Genomic DNA, 22,126 nt, shown 5'->3' on the forward strand with positions numbered 1-22,126 from the left:
CGCCAACGCAGATCTCAGATCCCCGGCACCCGAGCTGCACAGCCAGTGATGCCCGCCCGGGCTGCAGATGAGACAGAAATGGGACTTCCCTCTGAGCCGTGGCTTCCTCCTCTGTTAAACTAGACGTGTTGGGGTTCTTTGTCGGACTTGCTGCGAGGTTTAGAAACCTGCCTTACCTGGGCCCCACGCGCCGCAGGCACGCAGTAGGCTCGCAGCAGGCACGCTTGGTCAACACCAGCTGTGGTTAGTAAGTCCCCTCTTTGCAGCTGAACAGGGTGCGGAGTCCTCTGCTCCGCTGGCGCCGCGGGTCCGTGGCATCGGCAGGGACCCCGCCCCCGCCCCCCGCGCGCGGCGGGAGCCACCCGGTGGGGTTTCAGCGCGCTGACGTGGGCGGATCAAAGCGGCTGCCCGCGCCTTATAAAGCAGTTTGGGCGGCCCGCGCCGGAGACCGTGCCCAGCCAGGACGAAAGAGGGGCGCGCGGGCGAGCGCAGGCCCTGGGAGAGGAGAAAAGCGCAGAGCAGCCTGAATCCGCAGCAGAGTCCCCCGCGGGACCTGAGCCGGCCGCCGCTTGCCAGGATCCCGGCGAGCGCCCTTCTCCCGTGGCTTGGCCAAGAGGGCGCCCTCACCGTCTGCCCAGCCCGAAGAGCGCTGGGGGCCGCGCTCGCCACTCCTCGGCCAGCCCGAGCAGCCGGCCACTCGGGGCGCGGCCAGCCAGCGAGCGCCCCAGAAGGTGAGCAGTGACTGCGGGCAGCGGGTGGGTGCTCAGCAGGGATCTGCTTGGGTGGGGGGCGGCCGAGTCCGAGGGGGACAGCGCGACTCCGTTGGGCAACCCCTCCCGGGTAAGCAAACCAAGCCCCCCTCCACACTTCCCCTCCGCGGCATTCCCCTTACGGAGCGCAGCCCCGGGGCCAGGGGCTCGGGCGGTCCGCGGGTGAGGGATGGAGGTGGCCTGTGCGGTTCCCGCGGCCCGCGCGAGCCTTCCCGGCCCTGGCGCCCCCTCCGCCCCCTCCCTCCCAGTCAGTCCGCTGATGAGGTCATGCCCGAGCCATCCCGGGGGTGGGGGACTTGGACCTTGCGGCAGAGGGTGTGTGGCAGGGCGGGAGAGAGGGGCAGAAGGCAGAGAACCACGACAGCTCTCACCAAATTGGGGGGTGCGGGAGGACGCCTCGCTCGAGACCCGGTCCCAGAAGCGGCGGGGAGAGTTTGTTTACAGACCTGAGCTCCAGGCTGGGGGTGGGGAGGAGAGTCCTGTCCGGGCTGTGAGGCACATCTGGAGCCGCCCGAACATCTGGCTGAGCTCTCGCAGGAGCCCCACACCTCCCACCTCTGGGGGCTGAGGTGCTTTCATCCCCTCACCGTCCGTAGGCGCTCAGGGTCGGCTCGGAGGGGTAGTCGGTAGCACCCCGAGTTCCTCTACCCCACCCTTCCCACTTCCAACATAACCCGCCTCGCGGGTAACCCGGAGCGTCGTCCGCAGCGCAACAGACCCACCTCTCAGTCCTCGAGCGGCTCGGGCCCAAGCCGGGGTGCGGCCCGGCCTCGCTCCGCATCGCAGGTAACCTTGAAGCGGTCGCTCCGTGTCACCGGCTCGCGGGGTCGGCTCTTCTAGCTGCGCAGCCTGAGGCTCAGGCCCCGCGGGCGCCAACCTAACGCGCTGCGTGGACACCCTGCCCCCCGCGCGCGGTGTCGGTTCTCGACCCGGCGCAGGCTCATCCCGGCAGGAGAGACTCCGCACGTCCCCGCCGGCTTGGCTCGGAGGGGCTGCCGCCCTAGAAGCGGGGTTTCCAGGGACTTCCGGAGCCCAAGCTCTGACCACCTGCTGGAGCTGGGCTGCAGCTCCGGCGCTCGCCGTGCCCGGGTGTGCACAGCCCGGCGGCCACGTCTCTCGCCCGCGGCCAGCGGTACTTTGGACATTATTCTCAGTGGGAAGAGGAAGGGACCGCTTATCTCTCCGAAGGCACAGCTTAGACCTGGGCCCACTACGCGCCCGGCCCCAGGGGAGGCTCGGAGCCAGGCCCAAAGCGAAGGGTCGGGTCGGGCAGTGGGGGCTGCCCGCGGCAAGTGGATGTCTTATGGGACGACTAGAACTGAGAGGGAACTTACCCAAACACCATCCCACCCCCAGGCTGGGGCACTGGGACCCAGGAAGAGGAGGGGACTTGCCCAAAGTCCCACAGCACAGGAGGCAGCCGCCTGTCCTACCTTGAGCACCAACTTAGCGCCCCCTGGCGGTCTGGGCTGGGGAGGCGAGTTCGCCCTGACCCGAGAGGCACAGGCTGAGGGTGACCCAGCGGCCCGAGCGGCTGTCCTGGACGCGTGAACACCGGACAGGAATAATCCGTCAGCACCCAGAAGCCCTGGCCAGACACTACCTCCCCAGCGACGTGCTGGGGCGGCGGAGAGAGAGGCCCAGGACCACCGGGGCAGCTCGGAAAGAGCGGAGGAGCTGGAGGCTGGGTCCCGGTGTGCTGGGTGACCGGGCGACCACTCCTCTCCCTGGGCAAGTAGGGCTGAACACGCATACCCCACTGTGAGTCTTCGCTCTCCTCCCTCCGCGTGCAGCCCCTTTCTCCTTCCCACCCTGGAATGCTGGGCGCCTGGGGGTGGGGTTGGGGGAGAGTAGCCCACACTTTGGGAAGGATGAGGGCGAAGAGAGACGGTGACTGGAGATTTGATCTCCCTTCCCCCCATATCCAGCCACTATTCCTCTCATTCTCAGGAGTGTGGTAAACTTTCAAGGCCAGGAAGACAAAGGGTTTGAATGCAGGCTGGGAGGGAGGAGCAAGCTCAGTTACACTGGGAACCCCGCTGAGACCCCCAGCCTGGACTCGCCTGTTTGTAGTCAGCACCTCTGTATTAGGCGCCTGGCGGGACACTCTGCGAAGGAGAAAATACCTTTAATTCAGGGTTTTCTCCCCGTCTTCCTCTGGCATATAGCGGAAAGCTCCAGAAAACAGGGGTGTTTCAAATCTGTGTGTTTAAGGCACACACGTACATGCACATACTACACAGGTATATATATGGAAGAGAGGAAACCTAGGCAGAGGGGAGCCCAAACACCCCCAGGATGCTGGGAGGCTGGAAAGACCCCAGGAGATACGCCTCGAAGTCCAGTCGCTTGTTTTTATAGAGGGGGAGACTGAGGCTGGGGGTGATGGAGATCTTTCCCTAACGCACACAGCTAAATGAGAGTGCTCCCTTCCCGCTCAAGCTCCCGCACTAAGGCGGGCGCCTACTTTTTCCAACTCCCCAAACCCTTTAGATAGGAATCCCTTTGTCTCTGCTCCTCCCCGGGGGAAAGGGGCTGGGGCTGTGAATGTGTCCAGGCGAACGCCAGGTGTTGGTAAATTTGGGAGAAGCTGGAAGGTAGTTAATGAGCAAGAATGAAGTGGGGGAGGGAAGGGGGGAAGAGAGAAGAAAAAAAGAGAAGAAGAAAAAAAAAAAGCTGGAGAAAGCAGTTCTGCGGCCTGCAGGAGGCAGGGGTAGCGGCTGCTCTGCGGCCCCAGGACGCCGCCTGGCGGCGGGAGGCGGCATTGCTCCGGCCCGGTGCGCTTCCCTGCTTAGCCAAGGCCAGGCTGCCCAGCCTGGGCTCTGGCCTGGACACCCCCCGACCCTCCGAAGGGGGACGACCGGAGAGGGACTTGGGGAGACCGGCATCCTGAACAGCCCTCACTGTGCAGAGACCTTTGGCATCCCATGTCTCATCCTCCCCTTCACAGACTGAGAAACGGATGCCCAGAGCAAGCCTGCACGTCCTTGTCTTCTCATAGTCCGTCATCTCACCAGACATCCGAGTAGACGTAGGAGAAGAACATGGGATGTGGACATGCGCTCACTGAGCTGAACAACCCCAGTTCATATCTCTGAGCCTTCGTCTTCTCACCTGTGCGGTGGGGCAGTGATAGTACCTATCTCGCAGGGTTGCCCGAAGGAGCAAATGCGGTCCTGTTAGGACAGTGAGCGAACGTTATCACAATTGGAATCACAGTTGTATCCCCAGGCACAGTGGGAACGGAAAACCACCAGAGCCATCATATAATAACTACTTTTGCGGAGATAAGAAACCAGTTTTGGGGCTCCGAATCTTTGGCGCCCCACCCCACCCCACGCAGCCTCCGCCCGACACCCTTCGCCCTCGCCCTCGCCCTCTTCTTTCGGTCCCTCCCCATCTCCGTGAGTCTGTCCTGGCTTCTCTCTGCTCGGTGTCTTTCAGTCTGTCTCTGAGCGTCTTTCCCTCTCGCTGTGTCCCCGCCCCTCTCTGCCGCTCTCTGCAGGGTCTCTCGGTGTCTCTGGTCCTGTCAGCCCCTTCCCTTCCTGCCCGCGGAGTGCGGGTCCCAGCCCGAGAGGCACAAAGAAGCGGCCGGGGCCGTGCTGGGTGGACACGCCCTCGGCCGCGCTCTGGCGGCACCTAATTCGAGCCAGACTCTGGGCGAATCCCGGTCTGTGCGGGGCGGGAGGTGACGCCCGCCGCGCGCGCGGCCTCCCGGGGCCCGGACCCTCCCCCCTTCGTAATTTGAATAAAACGTCCCGCGTCCCCGCCGCGGCCTCAGCCCCGCGCGCCGCCCTAACCCGCGCCTCCGCTTTCCCCGATTGCAGGCAGCCGGCGCGAGGAGCGGCGGCGGCGGCGGCGGCCGTGAGCGGCGCAGCTTCGGCGCGGCTCCACCCGGGTGCGACCCCCGCGCGCCCGCCGCGCGACGATGAGGGCGCGGCCGCAGGTTTGCGAGGCGCTGCTCTTCGCCCTGGCGCTCCACACCGGCGTGTGCTATGGCATCAAGTGGCTGTAAGTGGGGACCCCACGTCCACGCAGAAGGGCTCCGGGAGAGGCGGCTGGGGGTAGTGGGGAGCCGTAAGGGGCCCCATGAATGGGAGAAGTTGGCTTGGGAGTCATGGACAAGTCACTCTTCTTAAGCCTCCTTTCCCTTCTCTGCAAATGTTGTCCTTAACTGCCGAAGGGTTCTGAAGCAGGAGCGAGACGGCGTGGAGGGCGAGGGAATGACCCTGTCGGGGCAGCTGCGACTTGCGCAAGACCTCCCCGGGGCCGATGAAAAAGAGCGTGGGCCAGGGGCGCAGATCAGAGGGTCCCTGCCCTGCACGTGCGGCCTCTCCCTGTTGTGTTTCCTTGTCAGTCTCCTTACCCTAGTTGGAGGTCCTCAAACAGCTCTGACCCTCCGCCTGAGTGACGCTGGGAAGTGTCACAGCCTGAGGGGCCTCGTGTCCTCCTCTGTCAGTGGAGAGGGAGCATCTGCACCTCTCAGATCAGATGAGAAGCGGCTCTTAAAAGAGCCTCGTAAACTGTCAGATGCTGTGCACATGTGAAGGGTGTCCCTTTAGGTGGAAATGATTAATGGGGGTGGGGTGTAGGTGGGAGAGAGGTGCCCTTCCATCCAGCAGAAGGGAGTGCCTGCTCTGTGCAGGCTGTGGGCCCTGCAGGGTGGAGAGAGGAGTCCAGCCCAGGCCCGTCCTGGAGGAGCTGCACTTGGGGCTGGAAAAGATAAGCCCTGCCGTAAATAACTCCACGTGCCTTGGAGAGAGCAGGGGGGTGTTGTGGGGGCCCAGACTGGGGGGACCACCTAGTGGGGGACACACATTTGAGACCCTGGAGAGGTTTTTCAGGGGCTGATTTTTGCTAGGCTGGCCTGAGAGGCTCTGGGGGCGCAGGTGGGGACAATGGGAAGGCTGCATTTTGAGTGGAGGGGCCCCCGGAGTGGTGGGAGAGTCTAGGACAGGACTCAGTCTGGAGTTTGGGGTGGGGGTGGGGGCGGGGAGCCATTTGGCTAAGACAGGCAGGGGACAGATTGTGGGGGCTGTGTGGGGGTGTGTGGAAGGTTCTTGGATTAGCTGGAGACAAGGCCACCAGCAAATAGTCTTGAGGTCACCAGCTCTGCTCCTTTTGGGATTGAGCTGTCAATTAATTGATGATTCAAGAGGGGAATCCCCTCTTCCTGCGTTTCTTGTTTGTAAGAAGAAGCCTGGACTCAGCGGCCTCCCAGCTGCTCCTGATTAGTTTTGTGAGAAATCAGCAACCCTCCTTCTACTGCCAGTGCCTGGCGCTGTCCCAGCGGGTGGGAACCTCTGATCAGGGAGTCCAAGCCTCCTCACCCACCACCACCATTTCACAGTTACGTAAACTGAGGTGCAGAGAGAGAAAGGGTTTGCTGATGAGCAAAGTAGCGGCAGGCTGAACTGAAAAAGCTTGCTCCTAAAGCTTGCTCCTATAACGTTGTGAGGGGCCTGCTATCCTTCCCATGCTACCGTGGGCCCTGAGAAGTGTGTGGCTTGCACAGCCCCCATGCTGGCATGTGGCCGGGGAGGGCCTGGAACAGATCGCTAGCTAAGCCCAACATCCATGCTGTCCCCACTACATAGCTCAGGCTGCCACAAAAATGGTTACAGCTCAGTGTCTGCCTGAAGGACCTCCTAGCCTCTTGGAGGAGGTGGACATGTAAAAAAACATACCAAGTAGACTTTGGGCTGTGTTCTAGTTAGACCCACCTAGGGTAGGTGATTTGTGGGCTGGGCTTCGAAGGATAGATAGGATTTTATGGTCAAGGATGGAATGCAAATCAAGCACCCTAGCCAGGGGGACCAGAGGGACAAAAGCATAGAGGCAGGACTGTGTGTATGTGGGGAAACAGGGAAACAAGGAATTAAAGGAGCCTACTAGTAAATCCCAGACAGTGTTCCAAGAGCTTTAGGCAGAAGGTAGGTGACAGTCTTATCACTACCATTTTACAAATGAGGGAGCAAAGGTACAGAAAGGTTAAGTAACGGACCCAAGGTCACACAGCTAATTAATTGTGGCTTTGGGATCAGAACCTAAGCAGACATGCTCCATGAAGCCAAACCTCTGAATAGTGGTTAAACTCTTGCTGGAGCTGAAGATAGAGGGGGAAGCAGGAGAAGGAGTAGAGTGTAAGAATAACAACAATTATGTGTGTGTGTGTGTGTGTGTGTGTGTGTGTGTGTGTACACTGGTGACTCTTGAACAACACGGGTTTGAACTGTACAGTTCCACGTTTACATGGATTTTTTTTTTCAGTGAATAACTGCTGTTTTCCATCCGCAGTTGGGAATCCACGGATGTGGAGGGCCAACTGTATGCATTGATCTACACCAGTGGTCGGCAAACTGCAGCTCGTGAGCCACATGCGACTCTTTGGCCCCTTGAGTGTGGGTGGCTCTTCCACAAAATACCACGGCCTGGGCGAGTCTATTTTGAAGAAGTGGTGTTAGAAGAAGTTTAAATTAAAAAAATTTGGCTCTCAAAAGAAATTTCAATCGTTGTACTGTTGATATTTGGCTCTGTTGACTAATGAGTTTGCCGACCACTGATCTACACCATTTTAAAAATGGGACTTGAGCATCTATGGATTTTGGTATCCACAGGGGTCCTGGAATCAATCCCTCATGGATACTGAGGGACAACTTAAGTTTTGGGGGAGTCAAAATTTATATGCGGATTTCTGACGGCACATGGAGTGGGGGGTTGGTACCCCTAACCCCCAAATTGTTCAAGTGTCAACTGTATATGACCTCGCTACAAGCCAGACATAGTTCTCAGTGCTTTGTGTATATTGTTTCATTTACATATCCCAACCAGTATGAGGTGGGCTCTGCTATCACCCCCATTAAACGGAAGAGGAAATGGAGGCGCTGGGAGTGTCTAACTAACAGGCTGTCACAGCCAGTCGGCAGCAGAGGCGGGGTTTGGAGTTAGGCTGTCTGGCCCTGGGGCCTGTTGGTTGCAGGCAGCCACAGGACAGTTGGGAACAGGGAAGTACAGGGCAGCTGGAGGCTGAGGACTCATCCAGGAAGACTCAGCTGTCCTGGGGGTGCCCTGGAGGGGCGGGGAGGCTGCTACCCAGGATTTTGGAAAGTGAGCTAAGGATGAAAGGGCCATTTGACACAGGAACTGAAACCAGATGTGGCTGAGTGACCTGGAATGCCCACCTGTTGGGCACCTGGGACTCAGCCTGAGTTTCCTGGTGGGATGAAGGGTAAGGGGGCGGGGGACAGAGCCTGGAAGCTAAGGGAAGCAGCTGACCAGAAAAAACTTGGGCTGCCCCTCTACTACCTCACCTCCCACCTAAGTCAGGTGCTGGGAGAGTCTCAGGCCAGCAAGTGTGGGGGCACTCAGGTGGGCTGTCCGCCCCCTTCTCTGGCTGCCCTGGATGGGGGTCAGGAGAGGTGGTTCCAGCCTCCTGTGAACCCCTGGGGCTGTCAGGTTGGCTGGGAGGCCCCACAAAGGCCACCCCCGTTCCCTGGGCAGCCTCAAGCCTGCCGCTCACTCAGGGGCCGGGCCTCTCAGGAAGGAGTCCCAGGGTCTCCAGAAGGCACGGAGCTGCTGCAGAGTTGGGGGACCTGCATCCCAGCCTGAGCTCTGCCAGTTCACTAGCACGAGCCAGACCTCCCTGGGCCCCAGTTTCATCTCCCAAGTGGGAGTGAGAGCGCCTAGCCTGGGGTCTGGGAGGCCTGGGTTCTAGCTCGGCTCTGCCTCGGCTGGGCTGTGTACAGGTCTGGGCAGGCCCTGCCTTCTCTGGGCCTCCCTGTCCCCACTTACACAATGGGATGGGGACATGCTGGGTGAGCAGCTGAGCTGAAACGGAAACCCAGGTCTCTGCCCCCCAGACATTCTCAGGAGAACCCCAACTCCCGAATGGAAAGACCTGGGCCACCCAGCAGCACCCTTGGCACCGGCCTTGCTGTGAACTCTCTGTTCCCTCCTGTCCTCTCTCCCACCCTCACCCCCATGCCCCCACCCCCAGACAAACCAAAATGTTTTCAATTAGGGGTCTGCTGCATGAGGCAAGCGGGCGGGCGGAGATGTCCAGACGGGTAACTCCCCCGCCTCCCGCCCTAATCCTTGATTACCTCCCCAAGGGGGACTTAGTTAGATACGGTCATTACCGCTAATTACCAGATGACCGAGTCTCCCTCCTTGGGAGTGGAATCCACTGCCTCCCACCTCCTGGTCTCCCAGCCTGCTCACTCCCTTGGCGGACCTCCCCTCCACACCTCCCAGACCTCTGTGTCCCAGCCACTCTCCCCAGCAGCTCCCAGCCTCCATCCTGTGCCTACCCCGGGCCTCTGGACCACTTCTTATGTGTCCACCACCCACCGGGGCAGTCTGAGCCTTGCATGGGAGCATGCTCACTGTGGTGTTCCTCATAGCACCTTCTCTCAGCATCAGCTGGGGCGGAGGATGCTGATGAGTGGCCCAGGGTCCCCAGGCACCAGGGTTCCCCGGAAACACAGAGCTCATGTCCCTGGGAGCCACAGCGCTTACCATTCAGGGATTGCCTGAACCGAGCGCCCCGGGAAAGGCTGGGCTCATGTTACCCCACTTCTTGGCCTGAGCAGGAGTGCAGGGAGAAGACCTGGAGGGAGGCAGCCGCGTGGCTTGAGTGCCCACGGCATGCTTGGTACTGTACTGGGTTTTCTGGTCTATCTCATGTGATCCTAGCCATTATGGAACAGAAGGCTGACTCAGAGGGAAAAAGAAAGCTGGGCGAGGTGCAGTGCAGAGCGGCTCAGGACAGCCCAGTGTGATGGCTCCCAGCCCAGCAGGTAGGGGACCCCGGAAGGGGAGGCCAGGTCTGCAGGAGGCTGGTGTCAGGGGGAGGCCGAGCACACAGGCACTGGGTGTCCTCAGTGTCCTCCTCTGTACAAAGTGGGGAGCGACAATAATCTCGTCCCAGCCCACCCCTGGGTGTTGTGAGAAGGAGATGCGGCATATCCGCAGAGGCTCTGCTGACTGGGGCGGCGTGTGGACAGTGTCTGCTAGTTGGAGGTGGAGGGGTCACGCTGAGGGATGGTCTCTGCCTCTGTGTGGGCACACCTCACCCCGTAGGGCTGCAGGGACTTAGACCTCAGGTGCCCCAGCTCTGGCGGACCTCAGCGGCTCAGAAGGCCAGGTAGGAGCAGACAGTTCCATAGAGACCCAGAACCCATGCCTGAGGTCTGCTCTGCCTGCTGACGCTGGCATCCGGGTGCCCCACACATCTCCTTGCTCATGGTTTGGGAGGTGGGGGTTCTGTGCTGAGTTACGGAGGACAGGGGGCTAGTCTACGTGAATCCCTTCAAGGCTATGGGGTCCCTCTCGCCTGCGCTTAGAGGCGGTGCTGCCCGGGGGAGTCTGCTCCTCAGAGAAGGCCTGGGAGAAAGGCAGATCCAGGATGGACCCTTGGTCCTGGGGTCTTGGAATCCCAGTGCTCAGGGTCAGGATCGGGGAGGCTCTTGGGTCCTATGGCATCACCAGGTTTCATGGAGACCCCCTAGGCCAGTGTTTCCCAAAGCATGGATGAGGCCAGCACTCCTCACAGGGCTTTGAGCTCCGCAGACCAGGCGTTAAACCAAACCAAGCTGCTGCTTCCCTGCAGCATTTCTCAGGGACATAGTACATCGTGTTTCCTAAATATGCCTGAACACGGGTCCCTTTTTTCACGGTCTTACTGGACTGGAGCCCATTCTGGGAAATACATGTGTGGGTGCAGACACCGAGACCCAGAGAGACAGTGATTTTTCTCAGCTCGCACAGCAACTTAATGGCTAAGTCCGTTTTATCACCAAATGAGTGGCTCTTTGATCCTCTAATAGCAATCTGTCGCATGTGTGTGGGACTTTACAGCCTAATAAGTGAGTTTAATAATTAGACGAAGCAATGATGGAAAGCTCCTAAATCACGTTGTGCACTTAGGAAATGCTTAATTCCTACTGTGTATTATGATGATGGTGATCATAAAAATCGGTACGGTGTCTGGCACATGGTGAGTGCTCAATGTTGAATGAATGTTAAATAAGAAGGAATTCATTCATAGCTGTGAGAGAACTAAATAAAGGCAATGGATGTGAGTACCTTTCAAACTGTAACATTGTTTATTGCTGGTGGAATTACAATAACGTTTCGGGGGTAGGATGGAGGTCGTGATCCTGTTATGAATGAGAGCCTGCGGCCCAGAAAAGGGTCAGTGATGGTCACAGGGGGAGGGAGGGGGAGGGGCCATATTTCTGCTGGGGACTGGGCTTTGCCTCTTGGTTCCCTGGCTCTTTCTGGCAAAGGCTCCAGGGCCCATTGAGGAGAGGATGGGGCCGGTAGGACAAATGGGTGGGAGCTATGTGGCCCCTCACGCCCTGTCTTTCCTTTCATCGTTGTTACCTGTTGGTGGTGCACAGGGCGCTGTCCAAGACGCCTGCAGCCCTGGCTCTGAACCAGACGCAGCACTGCAAGCAGCTGGAGGGCCTGGTGTCCGCGCAGGTGCAGCTGTGCCGCAGCAACCTGGAGCTCATGCACACCATTGTGCACGCCGCCCGCGAGGTCATGAAGGCCTGCCGCAGGGCCTTCGCGGACATGCGCTGGAACTGCTCTTCCATCGAGCTGGCCCCCAACTACCTGCTTGACCTGGAGAGAGGTAGGGAGCCAGCAGGGGCTGCTAGGGCCTGCGGAATGCATGCAGGTGGGGATGGATGAATTCAGGCATAAATATATGTGTTTAGATAGGTGGGTGAATTCATGGGTGGATGGATGAATGGATATGTGATGGGTGGATGAGTGAGCGGATGGATGATAGACGGATACACAGAAGGTTAGAGGTGTGGATGGATGGATGGGTGGATGAATTAATCATAGATCTGGGTATTTAGGCATGAACTGATGAATGAATAAACACATAGAGAGTGAATATACCAGCGCAGAGGAGCCTGAATGACAGCACAAATGCACATTGTACCCCAGTGCACAGATGAAGGAAAGAATGATGCCAGGAAGGCTCTTGGAGGGTAAGGGGAGTCCAGAACGAGAATGTGATGGAACCCACCCTAGGGGCAGACTGTTGTTCATAGGTAGCACTAGCCCAGGTCGACTGAAGTTGCTGCGAGATGCACAAACTTATGTATGGACTAAAGAACATCTGTGGAGAGGACTTCCTGGAGGAGGTGGCTTCTGGGGTGGATCTGGGGAGCGTGTGTACAACAGAGAGATTTTTTATGGGCAGAAATGCCCTAATGGATCTAATCTGTGCTCTGCACGGTAACAGCTAATGTTGGTGCAGCACTTGACAAAGCTTCCTTTCTTTCCAAATTAGTTGAACTCTAGAGCCAGCCTGAGGTAGGTATTCTCAGCCCCATTGCACAGTTAAGGAAACTGAGGCTTGAGAAGGGGAAGTGATTTTCTAGTAAAAAGATGGAGTCAGGGCTTGGACCCAAGGCCACGCCACCCTACCGCTGAAGTGCACTAGGCTCCATTTGCTAGGGCTGCAGTAATGAAGCACCACAAACGAGGGGTGAGGGGTTGCTCAAACAGCAGAAATGTGTGTCTCACAGTTCTGGAGGCTGGGAGTCTGAGATCAAGGCGTAGGCAGGGCTGTGCTCTCTGCAGGAGCTGGGGGAGGGTCTTCCTGCTTCTTAGCTTCAGGTTGTGGCCTGTGGCCCTCATGCTCCTTGGCTTATAGCTGCATCACTCTAATCTCTGCCTCTGTCACATGGCCTTTTCCCTCTACGTGTCTCTGATTCCAAACTCCCGCTTCCTCTAATGACACCAGTCATGGCATGAGGGTCCACCTTGATCTAGTACGACCTCATCTTAGCTCAGTTACACCTGCAGAGACCCTATTGCTAAATAAGGTCAAATTCACAGGTACAAAGGGTTAGTACTTGAGCAGATATTTTGGGGGAAATATTTCAACCCACAGTGGGCTCTTTGAATGCTCATCTTGCCCATCAGATCATGAGCTCTTTGTGGAGCTCAGGGACGGGGCCTTCATCTCTCTAAAGCAGCCCTAATGCTGCGTGCAGGGCAGGCAGGGGCAAGTACAGGAGCATGAGTGTGTGGGCGTGAGGGTGTGCTTAAGTGCGTGGGGGGCTCTGCTGTCCTGTGTGAGTGTGTGTGAGTGTGAGTGTGCATGCCAGCTAGTGTATTTGTGGGAGGATGTAGGGGTGACAGATTAATGGCCCAAGCTCTGTCCTCCACCTGCTCCACCCTGCTTGCATCCCCTGACCTCACTTGACCTCACAAGAGCAGATGGGGGCCCAGGAAGAGGCCCTCAGGCCTGGGCTGGGTGCTATCCCTAGGTCACCCCACATGGCTGACATGCACCTTCCCACAGGGACCCGGGAGTCCGCCTTCGTGTATGCGCTGTCAGCAGCCACCATCAGCCACGCCATCGCCCGGGCCTGCACCTCCGGCGACCTGCCTGGCTGCTCCTGCGGCCCTGTCCCAGGTGAGCCACCCGGGCCCGGGAACCGCTGGGGAGGATGTGCGGACAACCTCAGCTACGGGCTCCTCATGGGGGCCAAGTTTTCCGATGCTCCTATGAAGGTGAAAAAAACAGGATCCCAAGCCAATAAACTGATGCGTCTACACAACAGTGAAGTGGGGAGACAGGTAACCACCCACCCCACCCACCCCAGATGGTTGTGCTTGTGCCAGTCGGCCAGAAAAGGCCACCGAGTGTGCCCGATGGAAGGGTGGCGGGGGGATGGGCCCTGATACACCCACACAGATGAGCTCCCGGCCTCCCCCAGCTCTTCCCTCTCCAGCTGTGTGGGGCTTGCCTGGCTCCTTCTCCAGGGGGTCCACTGGGATTTGGGTTGGAGAATGTTGGCGGAGAAGAAGGAGCACTGAGCTAGGAGTCAGGAGCTCTGAGTTCTCACCTTGGCTCTGGCAATCAGCTCTGTATGCAAGTCACTTCCTGTCTGGCCTCAGTTGTTCCCATCTATACAGTGGGGGGTTTGGTGCTCCTGAGTCCCTAGGGGCCAGTCTTCTCGGGCTCTGCCTCTGGGGCTCTGGGCCCACGCTGGGTGTGGGAGGAGCCGTGGAGAGGGCCGTGGGGCAATGAGCTTTAGCTTAAGGAATTGCCTCCCTGGATCTAATGGGGACTTCCTCCTGGATCCAAAACTCACCCTAACCTCCAAAACAGTTTTCCCCAACATCTGTTATCAGTTTTTCCTTAATTCCTCACCTCATTTCACAAATGACTGGGGGAGTGAATGAATGGACCTTTTTATTTTCTAACAATTAAAAAAACACACCTTTATACCAACCTGTGTGCCAGACACTGTGTTGGGTGCTTGGTGAGTTTTCTCTCCTGTGGTCCACAGTCCACCTGTGAGGAGGTACTGCTATCTCTTTCTGCAGATGGAGAACAGGGCCCTGGAGGGAAAGGGTGCTGGCTGCAGATGGCATCTCATGACCTCCTCCCTGCAGCCCCGTGAGGCCCATTTTCAGAGGCACCAAGTGAGGCACAAAGAGCTGAGGTGGCTCAACCCAGGGCACAGGGCGCAATGGAGCCCAGGTCTGTGGGACTCCAGGTCCAGGTGTCCATGTCCTCACCTTCTTGTCTCACTGGTCTTCCTCGTGTAAGGATTCTAGGATGTTCAAGCCACCTTTGGACATTTGGGGAAACTGAACCCAAGTCACACTGTGAGTCTGTAGCAGAGCCTGGCCAGGGACCCAGGACTCCAGCCTCCCAACCCGGAGGCCTGCCCCTCATCCTTGGAAATTCAGTGGGAGCCCCTCACCCAGCCCCCAGTCTAAAAACCCAGCCCCATTCTCACCCACGGCCAGGCCCAAACCTCATGCTGCCAAGGGCACAGCCATCGCCCCTCCATGTATTCCAAACAGGGTTCTCAACCAGGGGCCCATAGGACTGAACCCTGGCTCGATGCTAAGAGCTGTCCTCTCAGGCCGTCTGCAAACAGGAGTGGTCCCCTGCCTTAAGCCCAGGGCCTGTGAGGGTACATGGCATCTCAGGTGCAGTGTGTTCAGGGCCAGCACACAGCTGAGCTGGGGACATAGTTTACCTTTCCCTGATGATGTGTCCTGTAGTGGGGTTCATTCACTTCATTCAGGAGCTCTCCACAGGCTTCCCTGAGCCAATTCCAGATTTTATACCCAACGGACTCCCTCCATCCCCACTTCCAGGCACCAGTGAGGGGGAAGGAGCCCTGGGACCTTGACCAGTGCCCTCACTAACTCACCGAGGGATTCTGGGCAAGTCCCTGCCCACTCTGTGCCTCAGTTTCCCCATCTTTGTGATGCAGGGGGTAGGCGTAGGGGACCTCTAAGCCTTGTAGCTGTCTGCACAGGGCAGGCAGGAGGGCCGGTCTGGGCACACGGATCCAAGTCCTGTGTGCAAAGCCGTGGGGGTTAAAAGGCAGAATTGAAAGGATCTAATTCATGCCCCTCAGGTTCACCTGGGGAAACTGAGGCCCAGGGAAGATGGTGGAGCAGAGTTACTTTCAAAGCCAGGGCCAGAGTCTCCCCAAGCCACAAAGCCCAAGCCTCCCTCCTCCATCAGATTATTACTTAGATTGATTTTTCAAAACCAATACTCCTTTAAATCTTATAGTTCACAAAACCCTTGCGTATATGTCATTTCATTGAATTCCCATGACTAAGCAAGGCGACAATTCCGTGTTGACTCTGCACATAGGAAGACAGAGGCGCTGAGTGGTGACGTGGCTTACTGAGGGTCACCTGGCAGGAGCACCAGCAGTGGAGGGGAAAGATCAGCCAGGCCAGGGAACCCCCATGCACTCACCTCCTGCCTCCCCTCCCTCCCTCCCTCCCTCCCTCCCTCCCTCCCTCCCTCCCTCCCTCTTCCTCTCCTCCCTCCCTTCCTTCCTTTTCTTTCCCCATTTTCCCCCAGCACTTAGTAAAACCAGTTTTGTGTGAGAGAAAAAGCGTGGACAGTTAAAAGCCATGGCTTTTGGAATCACCCTCAGACCTGGGTTCAAATCCCAGCTTCAAGGTTTCCTGGCTGTGCAACCTTGTGCCTGAGGCTTAGCCTGTCTGAGCCTTCATTTCCTCTTTTTACTGTGGAGGAAATAATGAGACGTCCGAGAAGGGCTGTGGTGCTGATTAAGCCACAGTATGTGTTAGAGCATTTGGTGTACAGTAGGTTGTATAACTGGCATCCACTGTCCTGCAAATGCCACTCTCTTCCTGCCCCTCCCAGCTGCCCCCCAGTTTGGAGGAGGAACTGAGGACCTACAGCACCCCCAGCTTTAGATTAAAAAAAAACAAAAAACCTATCATTTGAGGTCCAGAGCAGGCAGGCGATGACTCCCTGAGAGCACCCAGCATGGGGGCGGAGAATTGGAGGAATGAGGCTCAGGGTCCCAGGGCAGGCCAGGGAGGGGCCCTGACCACCCAGCCCAACGCCCTCCCCTGTCCGCAGGCTCTGCGTGCGTCTCTGGAAATGAAGTGTAAATGCCATGGGGTATCTGGCTCCTGCTCCATCCGCACCTGCTGGAAGGGGCTGCAGGAGCTTCGGGACGTGGCCACTGACCTGAAGACCCGCTACCTGTCGGCCACCAAGGTAGTGCACCGACCCATGGGCACCCGCAAGCACTTGGTGCCCAAGGACTTGGACATTCGGCCTGTGAAGGACTCGGAGCTCGTCTATCTGCAGAGCTCACCTGACTTCTGCATGAAGAACGAGAAGGTGGGCTCCCACGGGACGCAAGACAGGTAAGGGCCTGCCGCTGCCCCGGCAGGAAAGGGTCAGCTACGTTACACATGCCCCGTCCCAACTCAGGGCCAGGCACACGTCAGGCCAGCTGGCATTTCGGGAAGGGAGTCTCTGCCCAGTCGGGGGAGGTGGCCCCAGGAATGCGGAGTGGAGGTGCCACCTGGCAGAGCTTCTGGGAGTGGCTGTGGTGCTCCTCGCCAAGGCAGGGGCCCCTCAGGAATGGAGGTTGGTGAGAGGCCCCCACCCCACCTTCCTTCTGATGGGGAAGACAGGTGGGAAGAGACGCTGACAGGCGCTAGCCTCAGTCAGTGTTGGCCGGATGAATAAGTGGAAGTTAAGTGTCATACAACTTGCTCCCTGGACAAACGAGGGCCTGCGGCACAAGGGCAGGTGGGAGCAGTGGCCAGCCCACAGCGACGTGGGAAGCCTGCGCAGAGTGGAGGCAGAACTAGGGCAGCCACACTCCAGAGGGCCAGCAGGAGAGCGAGGTCTGCCTGCATCCTGTGGAGAGAGAGTGGTCCCATGTCCCCCCACATGCCTGCACCCACCCCCTGGGCCCCAGCTCTCTCCCCCTGGTCCCCGGTGTCAGAGCTGGGGCTGAGGTCCCTACAGCTGGCCCCGTCCTGGCTGCTAAAGCTGGCTCCCTCCAGGAGAGAGGGAGGCAGCCAACCATGACTGCAGACCTACTGTGTGCCAGGCAAAGCTGGTGGGGAGCAGCATTTTCCAGATAGTTCTGGAGGAAGCCAGTCCTGAGAAGCTGTAATAGAGACAGGTCCACACTCGTATTCATTTGGGAAACTTTCTGGCGATTCACAAGGCACGAGAACATATTAAAGGCTCCGAGGAACCCCACAGTAAAGGACCTGTCTAAGCTGTGTTTCCCAGAGGTGTTTGGCTGTGGAACTCTTTTATTAAGGAGCCCCTAATAGCATTCCACAAAATGAGTGTTCGGCGGGGTTAAAAGAATATTGAACCAGAGTGAGGGTGTCTGAGAATGTGTTTGGCACATAGTTGGTGCCCAGCCAGCATTTGCTTCCTCCGCAGCCCACGTTCCTGTCTCCAGGAGAGGGGGGCTGGCTTGGGGGGCTCTGTCTTCACAGGCCAGGGCAGCAGGCTCTGTGAGGAGGCCCAGGCTCCCATCTGGAGGCCAGATTGAGGGGGTCGGGCAGAGTGAAGATGGAACTAGGTCAGGCCAGGGAGACAGGAAGGAGTGAGGCAGTCCGGGTGGGTCTGATGATGAGGTGGGGAAAGGAGGATTCTAGAACCCAGAGGGGCCGGGGGAAGCCCATTAAAGACGCCAGAGCAAAGACAGGGTCTCCCTGTATCCATGGGGGGCGGGGGGAGGTGCTGTGTGTGTTGGGAAAGGATAGCTTGCACCCTGACTCTGCAGCTTCCTGGCTGTTGGAGGACCTTGAGCAAATCCCTTCACTTATCTGAGGCTCAATCCTGTCTCCTGTGCAATGGGGTCACTCCCACATACCCGGGAGGGTTGCTGGGAGATCTCTAATTATACTCAAGGAGCAGCTCCTCTGTGCTGGGTAGTGTCAGTCCCAGGGAAAGGCTCATTAACAGTAGTCTCCACTCTCCTCTTCCCACCCCCAGGCTTCCAGGCCTCTTCTTTCCCAGCTTCCCGCACTCTAGGATTTGCCCCCGAAACTACTAGTAAGGAGGCCCATCGGACAGCCCCAGCTGCCTTCCTCGCTTTCTCAGAATGCCACCCCCCAACCCAGGTCTCCTGCCATGCTCAACTCTCAGCATTCTTTTGGGGATGGGCCTTTGCAGACATCTGTGCTGGTCAGTGTTTTCTGCAGTAACAAACAGCCCCGATATCTCAGTAGCGGACAACCACAGACACTCCTCACACTTGTTACATGAGGCTCTGGCAAACGCTGGGGAGGTGGAGAGACATCAAGTGCTCAAATTGTGACAGAGGGAAGCCCAGGGATGAGGGGAGCCCAGAGGGGCCCTAACCCAGTTTGGGTATCAAGGAAGACTTCCTGGAGGAGGAAAAATGTAGGCTTTACTCGGTTAGGGGATTGGGGGGTGCAGGGGGTGGATGTAACTGTAAAAGGCATGTGCGCAGGTGGTACCTCTCCCAGAGGCTGGCCCCCTCGCTGGGGAAGACGCCCTCCGTAAGTCCCACCTGGCGAACTGAGGCCTCTTCAGCAGTCAGTATGCCAAACCCCAGCCCTCTGGTCATATTTCTTCCAGAGGCCCCTGCACCCCTGAAACCTGCCCCCTCGCAGCCTGTGCCACCTGTTCCCTGGGAGCCAGGTGTCCCAGTAGTCTTCCCTGGACCAAGACCCTTTTCCCAGGCTCCTGCCTCTGGAATTCTCCCTCCAGGCACCATCTCACGCTCTGTCTGTCTCGTTTCCAGGGACCCAGAATGAAATGAACTCTGCCCCTTCCTACCACCCTAAGGCTGCGGGGGCCAATGGTGTTGGGTGACTAAACAAAGCCCAGAAAGGTTCAGTGACTTGCCTGAAGTCACACAGCCAGTAAGGGTGGAGCTGGGGTTTGAACCCAGGGTATCTGGCTCTGGGGCACCTGTTCTTCCTGCTGTTCCCTCCTGCCTCTGCCCTTCCTTCACGGAGCCTGCTCCCATCTGTAAAATGGGCATCATAATTCCCCCAACCCCAGGCCCTGCATAACCTCCAATTAGATGAAATCCCGGAGTAAGGCGCCTGCACAGAAGGAGGCAAATGGGTGGCAGACCTTGTCTCTCTGCGAACCGTGTGCCCGCTGCTCACTTTGTTCACGTCCAGTGCCATTTCGTCTGTTTCAGAGTTTTTCCTGGGATTCTAAAAGTAAAAGCAATCTTTACATTTGTTACCTTATAACTCAAGATTGAGTATGAAGATAAGATTATTCGAGTGATTTGAGGCTCCTTTGAGTATTCAGAAGTGGAAGAAACAGGAAAAAAGACACCTCCATGAAATATAACACCCCCATCATGTTGATAAATTAGAAATATAGGGAAAAGTGAGACGTACCCTTGGGAAAGAGGATTATTGAATATTCCCAAAGATCAAAACATCTACAGGAACTGAGTCTGTAGCCATGGTGGGGGAGGCTGCGGGCTGCCTGGCTGGGAGCTGGGGCTGAGGTGACACAGTGCTCTCCTCCCCCCAGGCAATGCAACAAGACATCCCACGGCAGTGACAGCTGCGACCTCATGTGCTGTGGACGTGGCTACAACCCCTACACAGACCGCGTGGTCGAGCGGTGCCACTGCAAGTACCACTGGTGCTGCTACGTCACCTGCCGCAGGTGTGAGCGCACGGTGGAGCGCTACGTCTGCAAGTGAGGCCTGCCCTGCCCCCCGGGGAGCTCCTGGGGACCCTTCGCGGCCCACCGAGGCCCACCGAGGGGCCTGGAGACACCTCGTGGAGTTTTGCTTGTGACTTCCAAATGCCAGGCATTGGAGGCGGTCGGTGCTTCCACTTGGAAGCCACCAGGGACAGAAGGAGGGCCGGGACATCAAAGGGAACGGACAAGATTAAAAATAACCTGGCAGCCCGAGGCCCTGGAGTGCCCACTTGCTGCCTTCCAGGCCGGTCTAAGGAGCCAGGGGCATGGGATTGGCAAGACTGGCATGGACTTGACCTTGTGCAGCCAGATCACCGGCCTCCCAGGAGGGAAGGAAGGGGGTGCTGCCTGGCCTCACAGAGTGTTCTGTGGGCCCAGCCCTCGAGACCCCAGCCCCCAGGGTCGAGCCTGCTGGCCCACCACATGGAACCACTAGCTTGGGTTGTAAATGTTTTTCTGTTTTGTTTGTTTTCTTCCTCTGGGATGTGGGAGCTACAGAAATATTTATAAAACATAGCTTTTCCTTTGGGGTGGCTTGCCTCAATTCCTCTTTATATATTTTATATATATAAATATATATATATATATAATGATCTATATTTTAAACAAGCTTTTTTAAACAGCTGTATGAAATAAATGCTGAGAGAACCCCAGCCCTCCCCTGCAGTCTCTGGCCTCCTCAAGAGAGCTCAGAAAATCCTGGCGCTGGCCTGGCCTCTCCGGTTTCCAGGCAAGGCGGCTTCTGATTGATGTCCCCCCCTCCCCCCACTGCACCCCTGCCGGCCCTGAGGCTCTGGCCCTAGTCTCCCTATAAGATCTCTTGGTCAAGGGCGAGGACAGACGTCTTGAAACATAAACCCAGCTGGCAGATTCTTTGTTCCTCAGGGACACACACGCAGACGCACACAGCCTGGCCTTGTCGTCAGACCTGCTAAGCTAGCTTCAAGGGAAAACCCAACTCGGGGGGAGCTGGGGACACAGACTCAGGTTCCAGCTAACGCTGAGGTTTCTCTGTGTGGCCGTGGGGAAGCCTTTCCCCTCCTTAGACCTCAGTTTCCTCATTGGGAAAACAGGGTAGGGGAGGCTGAGGTTGGTGGTTGGGAAAGGCACCCCCCCCCCCCCACCTGCCGCCTGTGCCTGGAGAGAGAGGCAGTGGGATTCCTGTGGTGTTCCCTCCGGATTTGTTCTCTTCGTAATTGTGGGGTGTGAGGAGGAGGAGGAGGAGCCAGAAGGACTGCAGGGGTTTTGGAGGAGCACTCGGAAGAAAGCGGAGATGGGGTGGAGGGAGGACCGGGTTCAGACTTGGACATGCAGAGATGGTGATGTCCATTCGGTCCCACGTGGAAATACTGAGTCGATGCGCAGATGTTCAAACCTGGAGTTCTGGGCAGAGGTTGGGGCGAGATGCCCACTTGGGCATCAGCACTCAGGGGCGGGAGAGAAAAGCAAGACCCCAAGCCCTGAGCCTGGCACTTCCACTCGGAGGTCAGGGAGATGAAGAAGAAGAGAGGCTCAGAGACGGAGAGGTAACAGCCAGGGAGATGGGAGAACCCCTGGGGTCCCAGCTACAACCAGATGAAGACAGGGTCTCAGTGCACACAACGCTGCCTCTCTGAGCTTCAGCTTCACTTCCTGTCATGGGGGGCAGCCCTGAGCACAAGGGGAGAGGGTCCTGGGTCCTGGCCCATGGCAGGTCCCCCAAGTGGAAGCAATTAGTAGTCACCTGTATCTCAGGACCCCACGAGACAATGGATGTAAGGAGAATTTATAAACTGATTTTCTGTGCGCGTGGGAGGAGGCGAAGGTGAGACATGACCTGGAAAGGTGGGAGCACAGTGCAGCTCGGAGCCTGGGCGGACTCAGTGGCGTGAAGCAGACACCCTGGGTGGGGAGGCATGGACACACTCCGCATGCTGAGAGGCTGGGCCCATCACAGGGTGGGAGGCGGGAGGCCTGTGTGGCCATCCTCCAAGTCCCTGCCTGAAAGTGCGCAGCGGGGGTGGCCGTAGTGACCGAATCACAGGCTGAAAGGAACTGGGTCTCCTGGTCTCCTAGCGATCTGTCTCCTCGCAGATGAGGAGATTCGAGCAGGGGAGGGCCTTCCTGTGGTCACAGCTGATAAGGGGCTGAGGGCCGGTGGTGCAGTTGCAGGACATCCCGGGGGGGCCCCCACCAGCATCTCTACAGAAACCGCTCAGCCTCCATTGAACAAGCCCCTGGAACGTGCACTCTCACAAGCCCAAGGCTGCCCCTGCTCCACAGCCTTCACTGGCTCCCCATGCCCACAAAACCAATGCCTGGTTCCAGCCCTGGTGTGTAAGGCCCTTCCCTCAGGCCCCAGGTGATT

At 57.9% G+C, this 22,126-nt stretch overlaps 1 protein-coding gene across 2 annotated transcripts; it reads left to right on the top strand.

Moving 5' to 3' along the window:
* Positions 1–443: 443 nt before the first annotated feature.
* WNT11 (Wnt family member 11) lies at positions 444–20,309 on the top strand. Of its 2 annotated transcripts, XM_080640824.1 has the most exons (6): positions 444–731; positions 4,598–4,781; positions 11,174–11,409; positions 13,102–13,379; positions 16,177–16,469; positions 19,603–20,309. In XM_080640824.1, exons 2-6 carry the CDS (start codon positions 4,699–4,701, stop codon positions 19,775–19,777), a joined length of 1,065 nt encoding a protein of 354 aa, XP_080496950.1. In that variant the 5' UTR covers positions 444–731; positions 4,598–4,698; the 3' UTR covers positions 19,778–20,309. The 2 variants fall into 2 exon arrangements, with proteins under 2 accessions (XP_080496950.1, XP_080496951.1); XM_080640825.1 differs by lacking the exons at positions 444–731; positions 4,598–4,781 and having other exon boundaries at positions 11,293–11,409; positions 13,102–13,215; positions 19,603–20,308.
* Positions 20,310–22,126: the final 1,817 nt, after the last annotated feature.

The sequence above is a fragment of the Plecotus auritus genome, assembly GCF_963455305.1.
Source record: "Plecotus auritus genome assembly, chromosome: 9".
Taxonomy (NCBI): Eukaryota; Metazoa; Chordata; class Mammalia; order Chiroptera; family Vespertilionidae; genus Plecotus; species Plecotus auritus.

Coding starts and splice junctions, on each gene's coding strand:
- WNT11 (XM_080640824.1), top strand. CDS start 4,699: ATGAGGGCGCGGCCGCAGGTTTGCGAGGCGCTGCTCTTCGCCCTGGCG. Junction 4,782..11,173: donor TGCTATGGCATCAAGTGGCT/GTAAGTGGGGAC, acceptor GGTGGTGCACAG/GGCGCTGTCCAAGACGCCTG. Junction 16,470..19,602: donor TCCCACGGGACGCAAGACAG/GTAAGGGCCTGC, acceptor TCCTCCCCCCAG/GCAATGCAACAAGACATCCC.